At 38.8% G+C, this 26763-nt stretch overlaps 1 protein-coding gene across 30 annotated transcripts in view; it reads left to right on the forward strand.

Annotated features, from left to right (window-relative positions):
* LOC109680562 (uncharacterized) overlaps nucleotides 1–26763 on the forward strand; it is a 472009-nt gene that overhangs the window by 410970 nt on the left and 34276 nt on the right. For 23 of the 30 annotated variants that reach the window (XR_012443883.1, XR_012443884.1, XR_012443882.1 and 20 more), the window contains 2 exons: nucleotides 6405–6487; nucleotides 7467–8446. Coding sequence is in view for 2 of the 30 variants with exons in the window: in XM_074061699.1 (XP_073917800.1) it covers nucleotides 18457–18498 (42 nt within the window). In the remaining 28 variants the exon portion in view is untranslated. Of the gene's footprint in view, nucleotides 1–6404; nucleotides 6488–7466; nucleotides 8447–18456; nucleotides 18535–26763 lie in introns of those variants that run through there. The other 7 variants (XR_012443910.1, XR_012443906.1, XR_012443914.1 and 4 more) reach the window with 2 other exon arrangements.

Consider the following 26763-nt stretch of genomic DNA (forward strand, 5'->3'; position numbering starts at 1 on the left):
GCTGTCCCATACCTGACTACTCTAGCCCTTCCCAGCTGCCAGCTACTGTGCCACTGGCTGTCTTTGCCACAGGGCAGGGAGCACGGTGTCCTCCTTGAACTGAAATACCTGAGCATGTGGTCCAAGCTGCACAACACCCAAGCCCTGCACACAAGCCCATATCTCTCAGCCTCTGCTGCTTTTCAGTTTGTTTTGTTGTTTCTTTTCTCTTTTTTTGGTGGTACCAGCATTCGAATTAAGGACCTTGCCCCTGTGATGCAAGCACACCGCCACTTGAAACAAGTCTCCAGTGCTTTTTGCTTTTCTAAGTCTGCAGATAGGTTTGATTGCTCTTTTCCTGGACTGGGACTCCCATTGCTGGGATTACAGGTGTGGGCCACTAGAGTCCAGCTTGTTTGTTCAAACAGAACTCTTAACATTTTGCCAAGAATGTCCTTGAACTGTGATTCTCCAGATCTTCTCAAAGTAGCTGAGATTATAGTCCCTCAGCCTTACTACCTTAATAAAATCCAGTTAGGAAACCCAACTGGATTTCATATTGAATAGCCCTACTGCCTACTGCTTTCTGTAACTTTCACTTTCCTAACCTCACTAAGACTCCACTTAGCCACCCATTCTTACTCTCCATCACAACTTTACTCCAAATACCACTAAATATACAAAAGTTTATACAAAAAAGGCGACAATAAGACATAGGAAGAAGATGAGCAGTAGTGGAAACAGAACAATGAAGAATTGTTAAACTAAGTAATCTGCCAAACTACTAAAATTAGTATTCCAAGTTACAGTGCAAATGAGAGCACTGTTTAATATTCCTGCAAGTTCTATTCATTTACGCTTGTCTCAAAAGGTAAATTACAAAATAGCTTCAGCAAATTCATTTGTTAAAAGTCAACCCTAAGAACAACTTCGGAACCCATGTACATATCTACAAAGTAAACTTGCAATTGCTCCAGGAGTCACACAAACAATGAAACACAAGTGCCATTGAATGGATTGGTTTCGCAGTGTGGTGAAGGAACAGGAATCTAAGGAACAACTCATCATCCCAATGCCAACTATAAAAGGAAGAGTCATCATTATGCTAAGACATAAACTGCTCTGAACCAGGAGTATGGGGATTTGTGAACATAAAGGGTAGAAGGCAAACATCTCACTGTGTATCTTTTTATATGTTTTCATTTTTTAACTAGGTGAACATAATAGCTACTCAAATGTATAAATAAAAATAAAAATGCATTTTATGAAAAAAATTCATTTTTGTGTATTGGGGTTTGAACTCTAGGCTTCATGCTCACTAGACAGACACTCTACCTCTTGAGCTATGCATCCATCATGAAATCATCTAAGTTTTAATAAATATAATGAATATTGGAAACTGAAAATATTACTGGAATGTCTACACAATGAACAATGGAACCTACTATAACTACCTATTTTAAATGTGTTTTTCAACATTTGTCCTTGTAGATCTAATCAACCCCTCTACCACTGAGCTACACACCCCTCTCCTTGACCTTTTTATATGATATTTTCATCATCTGCAGCATAGAATTTTGCATGGAAAAACAGCAGAACAGTGTGTTATCCAGAATAAATCTACTCAATAGATGATACTGGGAACATTTACATTCAATGTTAATTTCAATCCCTCCAAATATTAGACTACCCTAAAAAAAGAGCACCTATTTTTTTTTGGCAGTGCAGGAGTTTGACCAATGGCCTTGAGCTTCCCATGGGAGCACTCTACCAGTAGATCCATGCTGTAGCCTATTTATTTATCATTTCATTTATTTATTTGTGAAGTGAGTTAATAAAATGAACCAAGGAGTACCACACAGGATTTGACTGCATTGGTGTGTCCTCCTCTTTTCAACAACAGCCATACAACTGACAAATGCAAAGAATAAAGCAGATCCTGCAAGTTCTGACATAACAGGCCAAATACAAATTTATTTACTAACAACCAGATGAATGCAAGCATTTCATCACATTCAGCTCCACTCTGCAGCTGGGCACATTTTATTTCATTTTTGGTGAGACTGAAGTTTGAACTCAGGGCTGCATGCTCGTATAGCAGGCACATTACTGCCTGACCCCCATCTCCAGTCCATTTTGGACTGGTTATTTTGGAGATGGGGTCCTACACATTATTTGCCCAGGCTAGCTTCAAAAGATGATCTTCCTGATCTCAGCCTCCCAATTAGCCAAGATTACAGACATGAGTCAGTGGGTCCCAGCTGACTGGACCTCTAAACCACTGCAGGACAAGGAGGGACTGACACCACTTGTTGCCTGCATTACCACATATCCACAGGCTTACGTTTCTGTATCCTAGTCGCTCCCATTCTCTTACTTGGAAAACAAAGTTGGCTCGACTTAACATACTGCCTAAATGATACGATTCTGAAGGTAACTGCAGGAACGTTACCTGGAAGGAATTGCTCAAATATGCCGTGGTTTTCTCACAATAAATGCATGCACCTGCATCCTCACAAATTCTGTGAAGGAGCCTCTGGTAGATGTTTTTGAAGTTTTCATAAAGATGAAACTCCTTTTTATTTTCATGGACTCTTTGGCAGATGTGGCCCGTATTAAGGAAAACCACTCAAAAGAGTCTTGAGTGGCTAGAATTGTGCAGCTGTCTTTAAATCTATGCAATTTCCAGAATTTGTGAGTATCTCTGCTAGGAAAATCATCGAATGTCCATAACACATCAGTACAATGATCTGAGATAGGAGGGGAAGGTAACATCACAGAAGGGGACCATAACTGACTACTCCTACAGAAAAATTTAAAAAAACTTAAACTGTGCCTGATTTAGGACACAGCCGCAAACCATTAGTCATCCAAATGCTGTCCTACTTCAGCTTGCCTCTAGCAATTCAGATTTGGGAAGTAAGCCAGTCCAGTGATTCCCAAAATATAAGGAACTTAAGGCTTACAATGGATTCTATTTCAGTAGGTCTGGGGTTGAGTTTATGGTTCCATCTCTATATCAGATCTCCTACCTGTTTCCCAGAACTGAGGGGATTTAGATATTAAAACACGGATTTGCATGTGCAAACTGGGATTCAGTTCTGCTCTCTCTTAATATACTGTTAACTTCACTAATTTTTCCTCCACAACAGGTTATCTAAATCCAATTAACACTGGAATTAGTGTCATCTACATATCAATATAGGAATTATTAGAAATGCAAATCACAGGCACATGTAAACATTGTGAACTTGAAACCTAGGTAGAGGTTTGAACTGAATGAACTAAGAAGCCACGAGATGATGATCATGCACACTCAAGGGGAGAACAATTGCTACTGACAGAGGGATACAGAAAAATCAAACAAAAGCACTGAAGATAATACTCAAAAATGCTGAAATTAAACTCTGTCATTGAATTTTAAATAAAAATATAACCACAACAGGAATATGGAAATGTTTTTTATCATTAAGGAAAAAAATTTAAAAATCATCTGTATCAGAAGAGGAGGTAGATGGAAACAGTGTGTGTTTGAAAGCTGAGGATTAAGAGAAATGGGCTAGAGATGTGTACCATTTCTACACACATAGTATTAAGTACCTTGAGAATTTTGTGACGGGCAGTAAAATCTGCAGAGCACATTCCTGTGAAAGAGCAGTTTGGAGAAGATTGACTTCAAATTTCCATAATAACACATGAAAGGTCAGAATTTCACACACAACATTTTTAAAAAAGGTTTTACAAAACAAACAAGAATATTATGAATAGAGAGTTGTATATTCAAAAATCTCTACTATGTATGGCACTTTGTTAAGATTTCAGATGTACAAAATTCCAATAGATTCATTAAAGAAATTGAAAAATCTACCGTTAAATTTATATGGAAACACAAGAGGCCACGAATAGCCAAGGCAATACTCAGTCAAAAGAACAATGCTGGAGGTATCACGATACATGACTTCAAATTATATTACAAAACAATAACGATAAAAACAGCATGGTACTGGCACAAAAACAGACATGAAGACCAGTGGAACAGAATAGAGGACCCAGATATGAAGCCACACAACTATAATCAACTTGTCTTTGACAAAGGAGCTAAAAATATACAATGGAGAAATAGCAGCCTCTTCAACAAAAACTGCTGGGAAAACTGGTTAGCAGTCTGCAAAAAACTGAAACTAGATCCATGTATATCACCCTATACCAATATTAACTCAAAATGGATCAAGGATCTTAATATCAGACCACAAACTCTAAAGTTGATACAAGAAAGAGTAGGAAATACTCTGGAGTTAGTACGCATAGGTGAGAACTTTCTTAACGAAACCCCAGCAGCACAGCAACTAAGAGATAGCATAGATAAATGGGACTTCATAAAACTAAAAAGCTTCTGTTCATCAAAAGAAATGGTCTCTAAACTGAAGAGAACACCCACAGAGTGGGAGAAAATATTTGCCAGCTACACATCAGACAAAGGACTGATAACCAGAAAATATAAGGAACTTAAAAAACTTAATTCTCCTAAAACTAATGAGCCAATAAAGAAATGGGCAAGTGAACTAAACAGAACTTTCTCAAAAGAAGAAATTCAAATGGCCAAAAAACACATGAAAAAATGCTCACCATCTCTAGCAATAAAGGAAATGCAAATTAAAACCACACTAAGATTCCACCTTACCCCTGATAGATTAGCCATCATTAGCAACAGCACCAACAACAGGTGTTGGCAAGGATGCGGGGGAAAAAGGAACCCTCTTACACTGTTGGTGGGAATGTAAACTAGTACAATCACTCTGGAAAAAAATTTGGAGGCTCTTAAAAAACTAAACATTGATCTACCATTTGATCCAGCAATACTACTCTTGGGGATATACCCAAAAGACTGTGACACAGGTTACTCCAGAGGCACCTGCACACCCACGTTTATTGCAGCACTATTCACAATAGCCTTGTTATGGAAACAGCCAAGATGCCCCACCACTGATGAATGGATTAAGAAAATGTGGTATCTATACACAATGGAATTTTATGCAGCCATGACACAGAACGAAATGTTATCATTCGCTGGTAAATGGATGGAATTGGCGAACATCATTCTGAATGAGGTTAGCCTGGCCCAAAAGACCAAAAATCGTATGTTCTCCCTCATATGTGGACATTAGATCAAGGGCAAACACAACAAGGGGATTGGACTTTGAGCACATGATAAAAGCAAGAGCACACAAGGGAGGGGTGAGGATAGATAAGACACCTAAAAAACTAGCTAGCATTTGTTGCCCTTAACGCAGAGAAACTAAAGCAAATACCTTAAAAGCAACTGAGACCAATAGGAAAAGGGGACCAGGAACTAGAGAAAAGGTTAGATCAAAAAGAATTAACCTAGAAGGTAACATACACACACAGGAAATTAAGTGAGTCAAATCCCTGTTTGGCTATCCTTATCTCAACCAGCAAAAACACTTGTTCCTTCCTATTATTGCTTATACTCTCTCTTCAACAAAATTAGATATAAGGGAAAATAGTTTCTGCTGGGTATTGAGGGGGTGGGTAGGAGAGGGAGGGGGTGGAGTGGGTGGTAAGGGAGGGGGTGGGGGCAGGGGGGAGAATTGACCCAAGCATTTTATGCACATATGAATAATAAAACAATAAAAATTAAAAAAAACAAAAAAAAACAAAAATGCTTGAAAACATAAAGTAAAATTTCAGATGTAAAACTGTTTGAAAAAAATTAATTGCTAAACATAAAAAAAAAGAACAAAAACAGTAAACAAGTAAACATCACTCTTTGTGACCATCGAAACCAAAACAAGTAATGAGCACTGAAGTCTATTTAGGAGGCTCCTAACGGCGCAGACCACTGTAGTTTAGATCACTTCATGCTCAGCCCTCAGGCACATCTCACCTTCTGGTAGTGACAGCTGCACCCTCAGCCTTGGAGATCACAATTTTACCTGGCTCTTGGCCCAATGGACAAGATCTGGGCCAGTCTTTTTCAGTAATAACTGTTTTCAAAACACCTTATGTTAGACAGGAAAATTAGTTTAGAATTCTTATCTTTTTCATTTCATATACTCATGATAGTGCACAAATAAAAATTTTAAGCATTTATGACAATATAAAATAACATCTATGCAAAATCATCTATATAGGAAGTATTTGATCTAGAAGGAATTTACTCATTGATGTGTGTTCAGAGGAAATAGGATGCACAGATTTCAAGGAAAGGGTTTCTTTCTTTAATTGTATTTGTTTTGTAATGTAAATTCATACTTTAAAAATGTTTCTTAATATTTCAAACTTGGCACCCAGCACATTGTTAACAAATAACTAGCTTGCTTCAATCATAATTTTTTAGGCTAAAGAATACATATGAAAATACAATGGAGCATAGAAACAAACAGTCTATTTTCCTAATTCTTTAGGCTAAAGAGTACATATGAAAATACAATGGAGCATAGAAACAGTCTATTTTCCATGTTGAGATTGAACCAGGGATTGACACAAGGTAAGCCACTGTTGTACCACTGAGCTACACCCTTCCCTCATGAAGGTATACCTTAATAGTGGATGTTACAGAAAGATCAAAGTGAAGACACTAAAAGGTGGAACTGCATAAATTAGAAAGCTTGTATAAATGTTCATTTCCAAATATTTTGAATTATTATTATTTCTTAAATGAGCACAGATTTTCTCCTTGAAAACTCAATTGACCCAGAAAGATAAGATGTGTTTCTGTATATATGGATGTATGTAGTGTATATATATATATATATATATATATATATATATATATATATATATATAATACACACACATATATACATGTGTGTATACATGTGTACTATTTATTACTATGTATACATGAATATATACAACTATAGTCCTAATTGTGTTTAACATTCTTATAATCCAAGGATTTTATAACTACATACTTTTAAATGTTAAATTCTGTAGTTAGGAAGAATCTCAGTTGAAGAGTATGTGCTTAGCATATTCTGCTGGCAGTTTTGAACCTGAGAGCAAAACACAAATATTTATATATAAACACAAACACACACATCAAGTTAAATTCTGAATGATGGAGGAGTCTGGAGTTTTGGACTGTTTTTAAAATTATAATTGAATCAAAGAGCCAAGATAAATACTGGGAAAAGAATCAGTTCACAGTAACATTTGGGTGACAATGTCAGTTCCATTGGAGTAAATGGAGTGTGATGAATGTGGAAAGAGTGACAGAGAATATTGGCTTTACCAAAACCTAGCAAGGTTCCTGCTCTTTTGTTTGCATGCTCCTTGGCTACAACTTTCAGGTTATCCGTGTTGTATACAGAGTACAGCCCAGTGTCTACCTCCAACACAACCGAGGTAAATCACAATGAATCCAATTATCAATAACAGTGGTCCTAATAAAGTCCTTCTTGAAATGCAAAACAATTTTTTACAGATAAATTTTCATTGATCATTGAAAAATATTTTTTTCACAGTAACAGTACCATAACTTGGATATAATCACCACAAACACTTCAAGATGCTATGAATTTACAGATGCAGTGGAAATGACAACATAAAAATGGTCTGGATTTTGAGAAGGGGGAAAACTGAACCTCTGGCCTTGACACCAGTCCAAGGTCACACACACCAAGAACAGGACAAGAGAGTTGCAGTTGTTTAAGAATGTGACACAGGACACAGTAAGTCATCTGTCATTCCTCAAGAGGCTGCAGGCAAAAAGCTGCAAGATCACAGTTCATGCTCTCTCCAAGGCCTAACTCGGGAGAAACCCTGTGAACTCTAACATGCATATTTCCTCCTCCTTCCTCCCCACAAAAATGCCCCTCTTGGGAATCAAAATGTGGGTGACAAACACGTTCCCTTAACCAGTCTGCTTCCAGAGTTACATCTGGGTCACAGGCTGTCCCCTCACCTTACCGAGGAGCAGAGGAAGATCTGTAGCATGATGGAGAGCTGGAATCAGAGTTGGAGATGAAGAAGATGGCGCTAATGGTGGAGAGTCAGGACACCCAGGGCACCACTTCAAGCACCATCTAGACCTGATGATGGACGATCTGGACCAGCTGCTGCTGGGCACCTCTGCTGCGTTGAGCATCCACCATTCTGCAGCTAGGAAGGCCCCACATGGCTACATGCAGTAGGGCAAAGGACAGTGGGTGGTGGGGCGGGGGCTAAGGAGCAGGACTCCACCCCTTATGCTCTCTTCTACCCCACTCCCCCTCTTTCCTCATAAGACCCCTGTGCCCCATCTTCGGGAGCAGATGGAGGCCTTGGATAAAGCAGTGGCAGAAAGGGCTGCTCTGCGGGAGGTCTCTGGTGTGTTGTTTCCAGGAGAAAATGGTCTGGCTCCTCCTTCTAACCCCTCCTCCACCAGCGGAGCCATCATCTTGACCCCTGCTTGCATCTGCATTTGCTGCTGTTAGCAGCTAGGTTTAATATTGACGGGGGCGGGGCGGGGGGGGGAACGGGACAAAATGACATGAATTTCCATGTGATTTTACTCTTGTTACCTGTCTTTTCATTGTGAATGTTTGACTAAAAAATAATCCAATGATATTTTTTCCCATACACTTTCCATCCTGAGTATGGCTATTTACCTGACTCACCCTCCAAGGCTCTTCCTGCTTCTGTTCTCCTGAGCAAATATTTCAGTCAATTTATACCACTATTAAAATTTCAGATAGGGGATTTGCATGCAGTTCAGTGGCAATATGTATGCTTAATACCAGAAAGTTCCCAGGTTCCATTCACAGCTTCATTCCCACTGATAAGAAAAGCTGATTATAACGTACTATTCTGTTGTTAAAAAGAAAAAAAAGGGAAATCCTGTCATTAACATGATGAGCCTGGAATAAATTAGGGCAATGATAAGAATTCATAAGGCAAAGAAACACAAAGAAAAAAGACAAATATTACATAATCTCAGAAAAGGAATTTTTAAAAGTCATCTCACAAATACAGAATAAACTGGTGTTTTTCCGAAGCAAGGGTGGTTAACAGAGAGGAGAAATGGAAAAGTGCCATTACAATACCAACAAAGATAGACGTCTCTAATGTAGATAATGTTTGAACTGAAAATCATCACTCTTCTACTGACAGAACATTTATTATCCACAAAATTACTCAAATTGAACACATGTATCTTATAAGACTAACAGAAAAGGTGCTTATACAAGACAGGAAATGACTACATTGAGAATATAATTCCAGCAGTCACATACTAACAAAAATCTCAATGGCTTCTAAGCTGTTGATCTAACAAAGGAAGAACATAATGTGTGGAACAGAAATAGTTCAGTTATAACAGAATATCACAAATGCAAAATTTAATCAACTTCTGAGATCCTTTGTAGAAAATGACATTAAGTTACAATGAACAGTTTTTGACTGTACTGCTGACACCTGGACACAATCAGGGTATAGAAGCTCACTTATATTTTGTGAGCTCACTTATATTTTGATGAAACCTGGACCCTCAAACATGGTTTATGAATGGAAGTATTGGTTACTCCTTGCTATTCTAAGAAAATTAAGATGAGCCTTGCTACGAGACATAACTCTACCTTTTATATTATTATGTTCAATTTCTCTGTGTCCCTAGACTTTGAACACAGGGCTTTGCACTCACAAGGCAGGTGCTCTACCACTTCAGCCACCCACTACCACCACCCCTTCACACTATTTGCAAGAGCTTGTACCAAGGATCACTTAAAAACCTGCATCAGAAATGTTAATGAACTTTGTCTAAACAAGTCCTTATGACATTAGTGACATAAGACCAGTGATTAATCCTTCATAAATAGACTATTAAAACCCATAATGGAAAATGTTCGTTCATGTAGTTACTCTCTTTGTTTTTGTTTTCTGTGTGATCACCCAGGTAAATACTCTAGTACTGAGCTATATCCTCAACCCAATTTTATTCCTTTAAATTACAGAATGACCTTTTCAGAAAGCAAAATTCTTAATATAACAAAATAAAGGGATATTCTTGGAATAATCTCTTTAAATAGGGCCTAACCATTTTCAAAATCCAAAGCCAATTGCCAGGCACATAAAATCCTAAATGAAAGAAAAGACCTCCCATGGTTTGATCTATGTATGAGGCTCTCACCAGATCCATCACAAAGCTAGAGACAATCACCTATTTATAATTGTGGCCATATTTAACAAAATGCCACATGTAAATAAAAATTAAGTCTCATACTAAGATATTTTATAGAAACCATAATTAACTGCTATACAGAGTGAACCCACAAAAGAAAACATTTATAAAAATAGAACTATATTATTAATAAGTACGTGAAATGACACCCAAGATGCTGAGATCTCTCTGTCATGGTTGTCCTTATCCCTGCCTGGCCACTTGCACCTGGGACACTGCTCATGGTTGCACTGAACCTTGAACTCCACCTGACCTGCTGCCACTGCCACCACTAACACCTGCAATCATAGCTACTCAGGAGGATTGTGGTTCAAAGCCAGCTCTGGGCAAATAGAACATAAATTACTATCTTCAAAAAATCCATCAAAAGTGGCTGGTTGATCCCTCTATAGCTATCTTTATCTCAACTAGCAAAAACCCTTGGCCCTTCCTATTACTGCTTATAATCTCCCTTCAACAAAATTAGAGATAAGGGCAAAATAATTTCTACCTGGTAGCAAGGGGTTAGGGGGGATATGGGAGAGGGCATGGGGGAAGGGGGAAAAATGACCCAAACATTGTATGCATATATGAATAATATAAAAGAATTTTTAAAAAATGGCTGGTTGAAAATTTTGCTGGGAAATGTGGTTATCTGCCTGCAGAAAACTGAAACTAGATCCATGTTTATCACCCTGTACTAGCATCAACTCAAAAAAGATCAAGGACCTTAATATCAGACCCAAAACTCTAAAGCTAATACAGAAAAGAGCAGGGAATACTCTGGAAGCAATAAGTATAGGCAAGGACTTCCTCAATAGAACTAGCAGCTCAGCAAATAAGAGAAAGGAGGGACAAATGGGACTACATGAAATTAAAAAGCTTCTGCACAACAAAAGAAATGGTCTCTAAACTGAAGAGACCACCCACAGAGTGGGAGAAAATGTTTGCTAACTATACATCAGACAAAGGCCGATAACCAGAATATATGGGGAGCTCAAAAAACTAAACTCCCCTAAAATCAATGAACCAATGAAGAAATCGGTAACAGACCTAAACAGAACTTTTTCAAAAGAAGAAATTCAAATGGCCATAAAACACATGAAAAAATGCTCACCATCTCTGGCCATTAAGGAAAGGCAAATCAAAACCACACTAAGATTCCACCTCACTCATGTTAGAATAGCCATCATCAGAAACACCACCCACAACAAATGTTTGTGAGGATGTGGGGGAAAATCCATACATACACTGCTGGTGGGAATGCAAGCTAGTACAACCACTGTGGAAAGCAATATAGAGGCTTCTTAAAGAATTAAACAGATCTGCCATATGATCCAGCAATTCCACTCCTAGGGATATACTCAAAGGAATGCAACTCAGGTTACTCCAGAGGCACCTGCACACCCATGTTTGTTGCAGCACTATTCACAATAGCCAAGTAATGGAAACAGCCAAGATGCCCCAGTGCTGACGAATAGATTAAGAAAATGTGATATTTGTACACAATGGAATTTTACTCAGCCATGAAGAAGAATGAAATCTTATCACTTGCAGATAAATGGATGGAACTGGAGAACATCATCTTAAGTGAAGTTAGCCAGGCACAGAAAGCCAAAAATTGTATGTTCTCCCTCATATGTGGACTCTAGATCTAAAACAAGTACAGTAATACTATTAGACATGGGTCACACACTAAGGGGAGGACACACACAGGAGAAATAGGGAAAGGTAGGAAACCCAAAACTTGAAAGTGTTTGATGTGCCCACTGTAGAGGAGCTAATATAACCATAAAGCGACAGAGGTCAATATGGGAAGGTGATCTGGAAGTAGTGAAGAGGTCTGATAGAAGAGATGAATCAATTCGGGTTGTAATACAAATATGTATGGAAGCAATGCTAGGAATCTGTCTGTATAGCTATCTTTATCTCAACTAGCAAAAATGCTATGTCTTTCTCATTATTGCTTATGTTTTCTCTTCAACAAAATTGGAGAAAGGAGCAGAACAGGTTCTACCTATAAGCGAAGAGGGTGTGAGTGAGAGGGAGGGGGTGGGGGCAGGGGGGAAAAATGCCCCCAAACAATGTATGCACATATGAGTAAATGAACAAAAATGGCTGGTTGAGTGTCTCAAGTGATAAGAGCACCAGCCACAAGTACATTTTCTCTGGGTATTGTACAGATGATGTCTCATGAAATATTTGCCACAGGGTGCCTTTCACTGTGATTTTCCAACTCAGATTGTCATTGTAACAACAGAAAATATACCAAAATGTGTGTTTGCCTGAGACCTTGTGGAGAGGACATGCCTCTTACCAATAATGTCAAAAGTATTTCAGAGCCTTGACCTCAGCAGAACTTGATGGACTTGAGTTCATCAAAAATGAACTTTTCTTACGTTCCTAAACTTTCTTAGATGCTGCATGGTCCAGATGGAGAGTTCAGCCTTCCCAATTTCTTCTCTCACAAGTTGGGTGAACACCCTCTCTCAGGTGGTCCCTCCCCCAGAATCTCTCCCTGACTGCTATATAAGAAACTTGCTCCTCCCTTCAGACTTCCTTCAGCCTTTCTCTAGCCCCTTGTTTTGGTGATTGGGGTTTTCCACCTGACTCACTGACCTGGTAAGCAGATTTGGGTCAATTCATTCTTCTGCCCATCTCTGTGTTTGACACTGAACAATCTGTCCATGAGCATCTGGAACATGTTTTGTTTTTTTCATTTGAACTGCTTATTAATATTTCTGACACCAGGCTCAACTTTATCCCATAGCATTCCTGGTTACAAACCAAGTGTAGAGAAACCAAACAATTATGGACTTATAATGTGAAGCAAAATAAAATTTTCTTCCCTTAACCTTTTGCAGTGTTTAAATAGGGTGGATGGGAATGACAGAGATGGTTGAGGCAAACCTAACCAATGTTCAGTGTAAGCATATTCAGAAATGCCATGTACAACTAAAGAATACTAATAAAAATATTGCTTCTTTAAATTGTTTTTTATCAGGTATTGTTCACCAAAACAGGAAAGTACCTGATATACAGATTGTGTCTGGAAACGTGGCTGGTTCCTGCATTCCCATCTGTACATTCAGGCAGGGGGATCTCTTGAGTCCAGGAATTTGGACCAGAGTGAGAAACATAGCAAGATGGCACCTGAAAAATAAAATGCATTTCAGGTTACTGTGATCGATGTTAAACAGAATATTACCACATTAAGCTCCATTCATGCCATATAGTCAAGCTGTTTAGGAAGGTATGACATCACAGTTCATTCACATAAATACTGTGATGGTTACACAATGATGAAATCAGGTGTTTCTCTTAAATTTCCCTGTCATTGAGTGAAATAACACAGCAGTTATAACATATCATTAGGGGGAAATTGTACAAAAACCCCGATTATCCCAACTAAAAAGATATCATTTAAATTAAGTCTTGATAAGCTGAGGGAATTCTACAGTATATTTGGCATGAATGATTCAACCATAGCATCTACATGAAAGAGAAAGAAAGGTTGAGCACCCATTATAAATTAAATTTTTGTTTTGGTAAAATATATGGGAGCCTGATTGTATTGATAGTCTCAAATGAGCTGTCAGACAGAAAGCAAAGCCATAAAAATATTCTTGGGGAAAGAGAAAGAATCACAGTATGGACTGAACATAGGACAAAAGAGCTATAAATGGTAATATTTGACTTAACTACTGTATTTAAATGTCTCTGTTCTTAGGAAATACCTTATTGGAATGGTGTCTGCAAGTTTCTCTCCATTTGTTCAGAAACAAAAAGTAACTAATAAAAGTTTCAAAAACAAGGATAGAAAGCAGAGGATGAGAGATATAAAGAAGAACAGGAGTTGAGTAGAATGTGAAACTGGTAAAAAAAATAAGCCAGGAACTGATGGCTTGTTATTTAGGAGGCAGAAATCATGAGGATTGAGGTTACAGATCAGCTGGGGTAAAAGCAAAACCCTATCTCAAAAATCTCCAAGAGAAAAAGGGCTGGTGGAGTGCCTCAAATGGACAAGTGGTAGAGGCCTGCCTAGGAACTGTCAGGCCTTAAGTTCAAACTCCAGTAAGTAAAACAAAAACAAATTCATAATCTAAATAATGTGCCAAAATACTAAAATTAGTGTACCAGAGTAAAGTGCAAATGACTGTACGTTTTAATATTTCTGCAAGTTCAAGGCTTGTAAGATAGTCTAAATTGTATATTGAAATAAAATTTGCATGAACCAACTCATTTGTATAAAAGTCATTCCCCAGAAAGACCTTAGAGCCTATCTATACACATCTACAAATTATATTTAGGATTATAAGCATGAGCCATCAGTGTCTTCCACTAAGAATTTGTTTTTAAATAAAAATAAACTTTTTGGTTTCCAGACAGTAAACTTGGAACTCCTGGAAATCAATACAGTGGTTTTATAATTTTTCCAGATCAATTTTCCATAATCATTTGATAATTTTTCTTTCATATTAATTGTGCTATAACTTAGATATAAATATATTGACCATTTTGCCTTTGAATTTCTCATCCAGGTGAGTCAAACACAAGATCCATTATTCCAACAATAATACATCCAATGCTGCTGGTAATGACAAGATCTATTAATTGATTGATATTAGCAGTGTGCATAATTAAACCAAGGACCTTACACATAGACAGGTCATCTATCACTAAGCTATAACTCCAGCCCAGGAAAGATTTTTATACTATGTTAAAAAGTATACTCTCTAAAGCTGGGTGAGTGCCCCAGGCTTCTTTTAAAGTGAACCTACTGGGATGGAAGGTCTTCATTGCCCTTTTAGTGAGGGAAATTATTCTTTCATTCCCTAGCCAACAGGCCTCATTTCCTTGTCCCTTTTCAGAATCCAGAATATATCACATGAAGGATTGCTGAACTGCAGATAATTAAGGAAAAGTAAATTCAAAGAACTTCTCTGGGGAGCTGGATGTGTGGCTCAAATGGTAGGGTACCTGCCTTTCAAGGGTGAGGCCCTGTATTCAAAGCCTAGTACTGCCAAAAAAATTTAAAATAAAAAATCTTTAAAACATGAAAGTTTTATATTTTCACTTTAGGTGGCTAAGAGCAATACAAGCGTTCCAAAGGCAAAAGGTATCCTACACCTTCATCTCATTTCCACCAGTGTGAACAGTTTAATCACTGAAGTCAACTTATCATGAAAATAAAGATGCTTGGCTAGGCACATGACTGCAATCTTAGTTACTCAGAAGGCACAGAGAAGGAAGATCACAGTTTGAAGCCAACCCCAGGAAATATAGTTCACAAAACACTTTCTCAAAAAAAAAAAAAAAAAAACCCTCACAAAAAATGGCTGGCATAGTGGATAAAGTTTATGGAGTGCTTCCCTAGCCAGAGTGAGGCCTACTTCAAAGTCCAGTACCAGAAAGAAAAAAAAAGCCTCTTATTTTGAAAATAACATTTTTAACATTGCTTGGTTACTAACTTTTTACTTCACACAGAGTTTTCACTATGAAGCCAATTTGGTGTTCCATTCAAGTCCTCTTGCCTTAGCCTACTGATTTCTTTGATACCATGGCAGCTATGTAACCTTTTTTTTTCTTTTTACAAATTGCTGACCCAGTGCCTCAAATTTATTTTGTCTTTTCATTCTCTAAGAATGCATTATTCTCTGCTAATGATATTATATAAGTTTTAAGATCAAATAAAAATGAAAATAAAAGTTCAAAAAGTTTTAAGATCAAGTGAATATGTATATTTCTGTGACTTACATACTAAGACTCTTCCTGACTCCTTTTTTTGTTTTGTGTTTTTTTCAGCTAGACTTACAGTATTGTCTTTCAACTTTGATAGTATCTTCTGAAGAACAAGTTTTGAATATTGAAAAAATCACATTTATCTTCTTTTCCGTTCATTGCTATGCCTTTGCTGTCACATTCATTAATTCTATAATTGCTAAATGTAAGGTCATGAAAATTTACCCATATTGCTTTTTTCCGGATTGCCTAGTTTTACTTCTTATATTTAGTCTTCTGTTTTCTTTTATGTTGATATGTGTATGTACTGTGCCTTAAGCACACAATTTTATTCTGCTGCCTGTGGGTAGTCTGTGAATTAACACTGCTTTATGAGGATGTCATTCTTTCCCCAATTTAATATTTATAAATCTTAACAATCATCAACTCACTGAAGACAGAGTTTTCTTTTTGTAGTCTCATTTCAGCTTCCTAAGCCTTTGTCTATGTGCTTATTCCAGATGTCTCACTTTCTTAGATTACAGTTGTTTCATGGTATATTTTTTGGCAGGACTAAGGTTTGAACCCAGGGCTTTGAGCTTGCAAAGCAGGCACTCCACTGCTTGAGCCACACCTCCACTCTTCTTTGCTCTTGTTATTTTGGAGATATGGTCTCAAAAAATTTTGCCAGGTTAGCCTGACCTCAGCCTACCAAGAGGCTAAGATGTCAGGCATGAGACACTGGTGTCTGACTTGTGGTGATTTGAAACTGGGAAGAGTAAATATCGAATTTGTTTTTCTTTTTTTCATATTATCTCTTGAGCATACCTTGAAATTCCAGTTAAATATTCAGATGAGCCTTCCAGTTCTACCCATAGGAAGATGTTGAGTGTATAGTAAATGGATTGTATGAAAGAGCCAACTAAAAATTGTTAACATTTTCATTATATGAACATGGTATCTATTTTCATTTATTAGGGCTTTTCATAATTTCTTTCAACAATGGCTAATAATTTTCTTTGGATTAGTTTTGGGATTGTTTGTTGTGGAAAGCAGATTATGAGAAGCCTATGAGAACTGGACATTAGCACAGTTGTACCCAATGTTCTGTAGGCTGAGTTCGGCACAGCCCTAGCCACAGAATAAGGTGAGAATGAGATGCAGAACAGCTGCTTTTCCTAAGTTGTTCATGTTCAGAGAAGCAGGAATGCAGGTTCCTCTTGGAACAATGTCACGCCCCTCCCCAAGAACTGCTGCTCCACCCTGTTTACCACTGGATATAAAAGACTCGCTGAAAGAGGATGCACAGGAATGCTGCTGTTTTTGATGGCTGGTGTGTCTCCCAGCTTCCTGAACCAAGGATCCTACAGTGAAAGTCAAAGGGTTTTTGATGGGAGGTTTTTTGGCTTTTGGCTTTTTGGATGTGGAAGGCTTTTGGAAGGGAGCATTGCTGAAGGGAGATTGCTGAAAGGGGGAAAATGAATGGCTGAGGGAGAACTACTGAAGGGAGAATTGCTGAAGGGAAAAGGATTGCTGAAGGGAAATGAATTGCTGAAGGGAAAGTGCTGGAGGGAGATTTCTGAAGGAGAAAGAATTGCTAAAAGGAAATTGTTAAAGGGGAATTTCTAAAGAGGGGTTGATAGAAAGTCTGCACCAAGAACTTTATACTTAGGCTTTAGAAAAGCTAAACTAAATAAAAGCTAAAGAAAGCATTAGACAGTGCAAGTTTGAGCACCTATACTTTAAGAAAGCTAAAGAGAGAACATGGGACAGTGCAAGTCTGGGGACAAAGAGTTTAAGAGAGATTATGCTAAAGAGAAGCTAAGAGAAAAGACATGGGAGAGAGCAAGTCTAAGGAAAGAGGTTGTAAAGAATAGTGAAGCAAGGTTTTAAAGAAGAATTTAAAAGTGAGGTTTTAAAGAATAGAAAGAAGGAAGACTTCAGAAGCAAGGTTTTAAAGAACTGCAAAGGAGTAAGGCCTTAAAAATAAAGATAGAGAAAAGCAGAGTAAAAGAAAGAGAATTAATAGAGAAAAGAAGCAATGAGGCTGCTGGGCATCTCCATCTGGGTTCCCAACACACCTGACCCCAACTTTCTGTCTGTCTGACTATCCTGCATCTCCTGTCACCACCCAGTTAGGCCCAGTTAGGTTCAGTAATAACCAGGAGCGAAAGAAAGCTCACTCCAGTTTGTGACCATTCTGGTTTTTCTTTTTTAGCAGGGGGAAGTACTAGGGTTTGAACTCAAGGTCTCATATTTGCTGGGCAGGTGCTCTATCACTTGGGCCACTCCACCAACCCTTTATTAAGTTGTGTATTTTCAAGATAGGGTTTTGTGGACAATTAGCCAAGGATTGCTTCAAATGCAGATCCTCCTGTCCTGGCCTCCTGTGTATATAGAATTATGGGTGTGAGTCATGGCACCTGGCATGTTTTTATTTATTTATTGGTCATTTGAACACAGGGTATCATGCTTGGTAGCCAGGCTCTCTATTACTTGGGCCACTCACTCAGGCATTTTAGTTTTATTTATTTTTCAGATAGGGTCTTGTGTTTTTCTTCCAACCTCACCTTGAACCACCATCTTCTTACCTCAAGGTTGTAGATATGGTTTCTGGAAACAGCACTGGAACTGACTAGTACAGAACTGTGGATATGAAGAGAGAGCAGCATGTGGTAAGTGGTACATACTCCATGCTGTGTGATCCTTTATTTATCCAACACATCTGCTTAGGAATCAGTCTGTCTGTGTCCATGTATTAAATCACTGTGTAAATTTTTGCACTAATGTTTTATCGTGTTGTTACATGCTTTTTTACTGTTTTCTCTATCTGCTCATGACCGATATGTGTAATACATTTTTATGGCTTCACAAAAATCAACTACACAAAAATTCATTTTCATGTCTACAGAAGACAAGAGTGGTGTATTTTTAAATTTATGTTTGTAGCATACTTAACTATGGCCATATTGATGTCTATTCTTGGGCTGCTGGCCTTTACAATTGGTAGTATAATACCATGATGTTACTGTCAGGAAAATACATGAATCCAAAGCACAATTGTTGGAATACGGAGAAATAAAAGTTGATAGAAGAAACATCTTTTGAGAACGTGGAGAAAAAAAAAAAACCTGTACCAAGAAAACACTGAAGAATAGAGGAATGTGACTAATGCTCTGTTTCATTGATATATCTCAATTTTAGCTTCTAATGCCAATTACTTCCAAAAATATTTAGTGATTTTGCAGACATGCAGGTGATAACTAAAGATGGGGCTTCCTGGAGTATGTGAATCACAAGTATCTGTCTTTGAAGTTATGGTTTCTGACACTCAAGTTGGTGTCTGGGTAATGGAGAATAGCAATGGGATCCCAGGAGGTTAGTGATATCTCCCTGAAGTAAGTGACCCTGGATACAGAATGGCTGACAAAATGGGAAGGTTGTTTTCTGTTCACTCCATACATGTCCATTTATCTTCTGAGACCATAATTTTTGTTTATGACTTTGTTTTTCTATGCTAAATTAATCACTTATAAAATATTTTTAGTTTAACATAACTTAAATTATTTTGTAAAGTATGTAAAGTAGGCAAACAAAACATAGAACCCTGGTAGCCAGGTGCCATATTGTAGATCTGCTATAGCCACATTACTTAGCTAGGAACCCTGCAGAGAGCAGGATGTTCTTTTGCTGTCTGCCAACTTCCCCTGGCTCAGATCTCACAGAAGCCCAGAGGAGGTCCCTTGTCATAATCTGGAGACACTATATCAGAATTTGCCTATGATCCACATGCCTCAGGCCATTGTCAAAATGGAATCCAAGGTTAACTGCTTTACTCTTCAATTAAATCAGGCAGCAGTCTACCTTTTATTTCTCTTTTATCATGGCTATGGCCCCACAGGTCACCCAGTCCCTATTTCTTCCCCTCACCTTTGAGCCCCCACCACCCATGCAATGCCTGCATTTCTGCATCCCTTTTCATAGAAAAAAGTTAATACAGGCAATATCCCCAGTGCAGACACACATGTGTGCACACAAAAGATGGCCAGGGCCCCCTGGCGTTCCCGACATACCTTTCAGTCGTAATCCCAGAAAACCAGGACAAACACTGGTGGGATCAGCTCACTAGGATGAGCCTGTCAACCCTGTCTCCTCCTACTTTATGCTAAATTATTCTTTACTTTATTCTATGCTGTATTCTACGTTACTCTTTTAGGACAATTTCCTTGCTGCCCTCTTCTCTACAGGTCTTTGAGGCACCTTCAACTTCAGCCCTTGTTGGTGCCTTGGTGCCTCATCCTGGTGCGGCCTCCTGCTATCTCCCTGGATGCCGGAGCCCCACGAACCGTTACCTCTACTTCTTCCTCCTCACCAAGCGTGGGCAGTGATATCAAGCTTGGCTCAGACCCTACCTCAAAAATACCCAATGCAAAACAGGGCTGGCAGAGTGGCTCAAATGGTAGAGTTCCTGCTTAGTTAGTGCAAGAGCCTGAGTTCAAACCCCAGTATCAAAAAAAAAGAAACTGTAAGTGCAATAATTTTATGAGCACAGTCTCTATTGCTTAGATTCATAAACAAGAGGAATAAAGGCATAAAGAGCTGCATGAAGGGTTCTTCTGTGTTGGTAGATGAGGTCAAGTTTGGGAAGTAATGCCAGATGTTTTGGGAGAGCAAGGGAATATACGTTTCTTGATTTTGATATTAGCTTTTCATATTTTCAAAGCAGTGTTGAACTCAGGGCCTCACACATACTAGACAGGCAGTCTGCCCCTTCAGCCACTCTCTCAGTCCTTTTTTTGTGTTGGGTATTTTGAAGACAGTGTATCTTATTTGCCTAGGGCTGACTTCTAAGTATGATTCTCCTGAGCAGCTAGGATTACAAGCATGAGTCACCTGTGCCTGGCTCACTCCTTGTTTTTTGAGACAAGATCCACTATGTTCCTCAAGGTGGTCTTGATTTCCCTAGGTGGCCCAGTATGTGCTCCATCTCAGATCATCTTGTGTCCATCTCCAAAGTTCTAGTATTATACAGGAGCACCAACATGCCCAGCCTTCCTAGTGTACCCATAACTGCTTCTCACCCCTCCCACCCTATACCACAGTGGTTATTCCACTGACCCCTCCATATGCTTCAGACACCCACCCCAGTGACCCCAACTCTCACCTAGCCCAACACCCCCTGAATTTTACCCTATCTTAGAGATACATCTTGTCACAATGTCCACTCTGCTACCATTGCTAACCTAACCTTAATCCCAACATGGCTCCACCCATTCACCTCTGAAACCCCAGAGCAAAACACCTTTCACAGTCAGATCTACCCAATGACCCCCTAGCCCTGTTACCACAAAGTATTTCCAAAATTTCACATCACCTTTCCCCACCACCATCACAGCACCACACCCCAGTGCCATGCAGGCACAGAATGTATCTACCCTTAGGTCAGTCGCCTTGGGTACCATCCTCCAAACTATGGAATGTCATACATCTTCCCTAAAACTGAGCCACAGTCACTCTTCTTCCTCTTCCTCTCCACACACCACAATTGACAATATGTGGAACCTGCCACACAAATGAAGGACAAACATCCATCATGAAAACTCCTTGTGGTCACAGGACAGGAAATATAGTGGGGCAGATGTGCCACAATTCTGCCAGGAAAACATGGAATGAGAATACTGAATTCCAAGCCTCCAAATGCATCCTATCTGGTTCTCTGGAACTAAGGGATTTATGCCTCCCAATTTTTTCACATCACTACTGTGAGTCCTCAAACTTGTTATATACCTTAAATAAAAATGAACGTTAGCCTGGCTTTGAGAAATAACATCTCTGCTGATCTTGCTGCCTCCATCAGCTCAGTAACTGATGTGCAGGCATCTCCTGTCACCTCCCTTCTCTGCATGAGAAATGTTGTCTCACTGATGACTACTCAAGACTTTCCCAGCTGCCAGCCAGGGTGTCTGTGGCCATCTTTGCCACAGGGCAGGAGACACAGTGTCTCTATGAACTGAAACATCTGCACTAATATCCATGCTGCACAAGACCCAACCCTTGCATAAAACCTCCGACCTCAAAACCTCTGTGGTTTTAAATTTACTTTTGTTATTTGTTGATTTTCTTTTTCTTTCTATTTTCTTTTTTTGGAGCTGGTACTGGCATTTGTACTAAGGACCTTGCCCCTGTGATATAAGCACACTACACTTGAAACATGTCTACAGTGCTTTATGCTTTGCTTAGTTCTCAGATCAGTTTGATTGCTTTTTTCCTGGACTGTGACTAACATAGCTGGGATTACAGGTGTGGGCCACTAGTCCCAGTTTGTTTGCTCAGATGGGAATCTAGTATGTTGCCCAGAATGACCTTGAACTGTGATTCTCCAGTTCTTCTCAAAACTGCTGGGATTATAGCCCCCCAGCCTGATTACCTTAATAAGATTCAGTTAGGAACTCAATTGAGTTTCATGTTGAAACTATAACTGCCTACCACTTCTTGTAAGTTTCTCTCCCCTAACTCCATTGAACCTGCACTTACCATCAATTGCTACTCTTCATCACCTTTCACATCTATACATATTAGAGTTAAGTTCCATTCATGCTAGGCTCTTTTTCTCCTATTTGGCAGCATTGAAGCTTGCACTCAGGGCCTCAAACCTGCTACACAGATGCTCTACCACCAGAGTGACCCCACCAGTCCCTTAATCCCTTTTTGTGTTGTGTATTTTCAAGATAGGGCCTCACAAACTGTTTGCCTGGGCTGGCCATGAATCAGGATACTCATGACCTCTACCTCTGGACTAGCTAGGATTTCAGGAGTGAGGAACCATCACACAGTCTCTTTTTCCTAATATAATAGTAATTACTTATACATATACATTGTGTGTGAAAATGTGGTGGGTTTCTGTTGTCCCATCAGTAGATTCAGGCAGCAGGACTTCTTTGGCCAGGAGTTTGAGACTAGTTTGAGAAACATAGAAAGATTTGATGTGAAACACAAAAATATATTTTTCCTCAGTATAGACACTGATGCTGACCAAACAATCACCACATGGATGTTCCAGGACTCATCTAAGCTTTCTGGTGTATTATGTTTTTTCTTTTGGTCTTTCAACTCCAGGCCTTGAGCTTGGGAATCAGTTGCTCTGCCAATTGAGCCACGCTTCCATCACTGAATCATCCAAGTTTTATTAAATATAATGAATACTGGAAACTGAAATTATTAATGGAATGTCTATGCAGCAGTACCTACTGTAGCTATATAATACTGTTTTATTCTTTTGGTATGCTCCAAGGCCTTGTGCGTGCTAGAAAAGTGCTCTAGCACTGAGCTACATCCCTGCCCCTAGTACAATTATTTAAATGTTAGGTTTGTCTACTCAACTAGTTCTACCAAAAGCAAAATTCAGCCATCTGCTGGCGGCTCTCACATGTAATCCTAGCTACTCAGAAGACAGAGACAAGTCTTGGCAAATAGTTCATGAGACCTTATCTTGAGAATATCCAACTCAAAATGTGTTGGTGGAGGGGCTCAAGTGCAGAGCCCAACTTAGCAAGCATGAGGCTCTGAGTGCAAACCACAGTAGCACCAATAAATAAATGAAAAATAAAAAGCATAAGTTCAATATCTATACTTGTTTCAGAATTCAAACTGATCACACAAGCTTCGCTGATCCAAGTCATCATCACTTTCATATGGATTATAGTCTCCTGCCTACCCTCCTCCTAACCCTTCTTATAAAAAGTTGACAAAATTAATGTAATCAATATCCTCAAGACAAATACGCACACATGAACAAAACATACAAAAGAAAAAGGAAGAAATGAGTTAGGCATTTTTAAAAACTTCAGAGAGTAAGACTTGGGCAGAGACAGTATCACAGTGTGGGGAAATCAGGAATACACGACAACACCTTGCTAAAAAAAATTAGGATAAAAGAGAAAATTGTAGCCCAGCGCTGGTGGATCACGACTGTAATACTAACTACTCTGGAGACAGACACCAGGAGGATCACAATTAAAAGCCAAGCTAGGACAAATAGTTTCAGAGACCTTACCATGAAAGTACCAAACACAAAACAGGGCTGGTAGAGTAGCTCAAAAGGTAGGGTGCCTGCTTAGGAAGTGTGGGGCTCCTTGTTCAAAACCCAGTCCTGCCCCCTCCCCACCAAAACCACGAAAAAATTGTTAACACCACTATAAAAATCATGGAAATTGTGTGAGTAGAAGAAATAGGACCTCTAAATCAGCCAAATCTTGTGGAGACCACTATTACTGGAGAAGAATATGTGTGTATTTGTGTGTGTGTATTCACATACTATCTGATGAAATATGTGTTATGTAAACATTATACATAAGCATTACAGAATGATTTCTGTAAAAGAAAACATTGCACACAACCTCATGGATACATATTGAAATGTTAGCTGAAAAAATTGACATTTACTGTTAAGAACAAGTGAAATTAGATGAGTACAATTCCTACTACTTACAGAAATAATATAAAATGAATGTCAGTATAAAGAGCTGCATGGAGGGTTCTACTTTTTTTGGGGGCATCACTCAGGTTTGAACTCACAGCCTCACTCTTGCTAGGCAGCTACTCTTAACATCTGATCCACTCACCCAGTACAGGGTTATTCTATCTTGATAGAGGAGGTTAACATTGGAAAAGGAACGCCAACTGTTATGGGAGAGCTGGGGAATACAATATTTCATGATTTGGATGTTACTTTTTTTTGATGGGACTGAAGTTGAAATTCAGCACTTCATGATTCCAAAGCAAGCACTCTACTGCTTTAGCTCCATCTCCAGTACATTTTGGTATGGCTATTTTAGAGAGGTGGGCCTCACAAATTACTTACTTGGGCTGGCCTCAAACTGTTATCCTACCGTTCTCACCCTCCCAACTACCCAAGATTTCTGGTGTCAGTCACCAGTTCCCAAGTGGCTGGGCCTCTGGAATCCCTGCCTGACAAGGAGGAACTGCTGCTGCTTACTGTCTGCATTTCAACTTATCCCCTGCATTTCAACTTATCACCATGCGTATGCTGCTGTGTCATTGTTGTTCCCATTCTTTAACCTGGAAAGCAAAGTGAGCTGTCCCTAAGTTAATAGAGGAAGATATTTTCTGAATGTATACTGATGAGATTCTGGGGCTATCTTCAGAACACTACCTGGAGGGTATTCCTCAAGGATCCCATGGTTTAATCACAATAAACACAAGCACCTGCCTCCTCATAAATTTTGTGAAGGAGCAATGGTAGGTGATGCTCCCTTGTTTGAAGTCAACTTTCCTAAACATGAGTGTCTCTGAAGTCTTCATAAAGCAAACTTCATTTTCAATTGCATGGAATCTTGTCAGTAATGCTCCTGTATTAAGGGAAAACATTCAGAAGAGTCTCAGGTGAATAGAACTTTGTAGCTGTCTTTAGATGTAGCAACTTCCAGAATTTCTGAGAATCTCAGGCAGGAACAGCATGGAACCTCCATGATATATCAGTACAATGTTCTGACTTAGGAGAGGAATAAAGGATACTTGACTACATGAAAGGTCACCATAACTGACTAACCCTTCAGAAAAAAAACTTCAATGGCAGCTGACATAGGACACAGTCAGAAACCATTAGGGAAGAACCATCCACATACTCTCCTGATTGCGCTTTATTTCTGGCACTTGACCCCTTAGGAAACCTGCTTACCTAACACACTAGAACCTTAAAAACTCCATCTCATGATACCTCAGGCTGTTTTTCTAATTTCCCATTTCCCCTTGCTCTTTCTTTTCTTTTCTTTTCCTTTTTTTAAATCAATACTGGGGTTTGAACTCAGGGCCTTAAACAGACACTCTATCACTTGAGCCACTCTGCCAGCCCATTTTTTGTGTTGGGTATTTTTGATAGGGTCTCACAAACTACTTTCCTATGCTGGCTTAGAACTGGGATCCTCCTGATCTCTGCCTCTTAATTAACCAGGTTTACAAGTGAGAGCCACAATTATCTGTTCCTCAGCTCCTTCTTATAGGTGTTCATCCTGGCTCCCCACTTCTCATGATTGGCAGAATCAAGCTGCCTTCTTCTCTCAGAGATCCAAAAGAATTAAACTGGTTCTATCATTTACTATGCTTTGTTGATATCCTTTTTGAGTCTCACTTGACCAGTGCATACGAACCTAACTTATTTCCCATTAGGGGAAATAAGAGAAGCTATTTTTGGTAGAAACAAATTGGACACAGCTCAGACTAGATTCATGCATGCACCTACCAGAATAAATAAGCTTCCTATGAAATATATGCCTGGATCATGTGTCATGACCTAGGAACAACTGGACACCTAGAGAATGTTAGGAACATAATCCATGATATAGAAATAACTTCCAAAGAATGAATCTGCTTCCCCAGACAAAACAACAAGGAAAGATGCAAAATTACGCACATAGAAACTCAGACAGTTTCTATAAAAAAGAACATGAAAGGCCTAAAGTCACAAAAATATTCGTAGCCCCTAAGAATAATAGGCCAGATATACAATTATCAATAATGAAATAGGAATTCAAGAGAAAATTAGAAGCACACACATATTTAATGGACACAGATTTGCAAATCTTTATTAAAGGAACTAATAAATGCAATACCTCACAAAAATAAAATTATGCACGTACAAGATAACTGAAACAAAGCCAACCAGAAAAAAATTTTATGGTACAAGAAGTGACTCAGTAGACATAAGTATACATCTTTACATGAGCAAGAAAATATTCCGGGCATGGAAGTGATATGAGAAATATATAAATTCAAAGTGTAACAAAGATCTAAATGTAGGACTTCTTAAAACTGAATCTACTACTAGAATAGGAAAAACACAGGAACAAATAAGCATAGGCAATAAAATACAGAACAGAACTGCAATT

This window comes from Castor canadensis, chromosome 19, assembly GCF_047511655.1.
Source record: "Castor canadensis chromosome 19, mCasCan1.hap1v2, whole genome shotgun sequence".
Taxonomy (NCBI): Eukaryota; Metazoa; Chordata; class Mammalia; order Rodentia; family Castoridae; genus Castor; species Castor canadensis.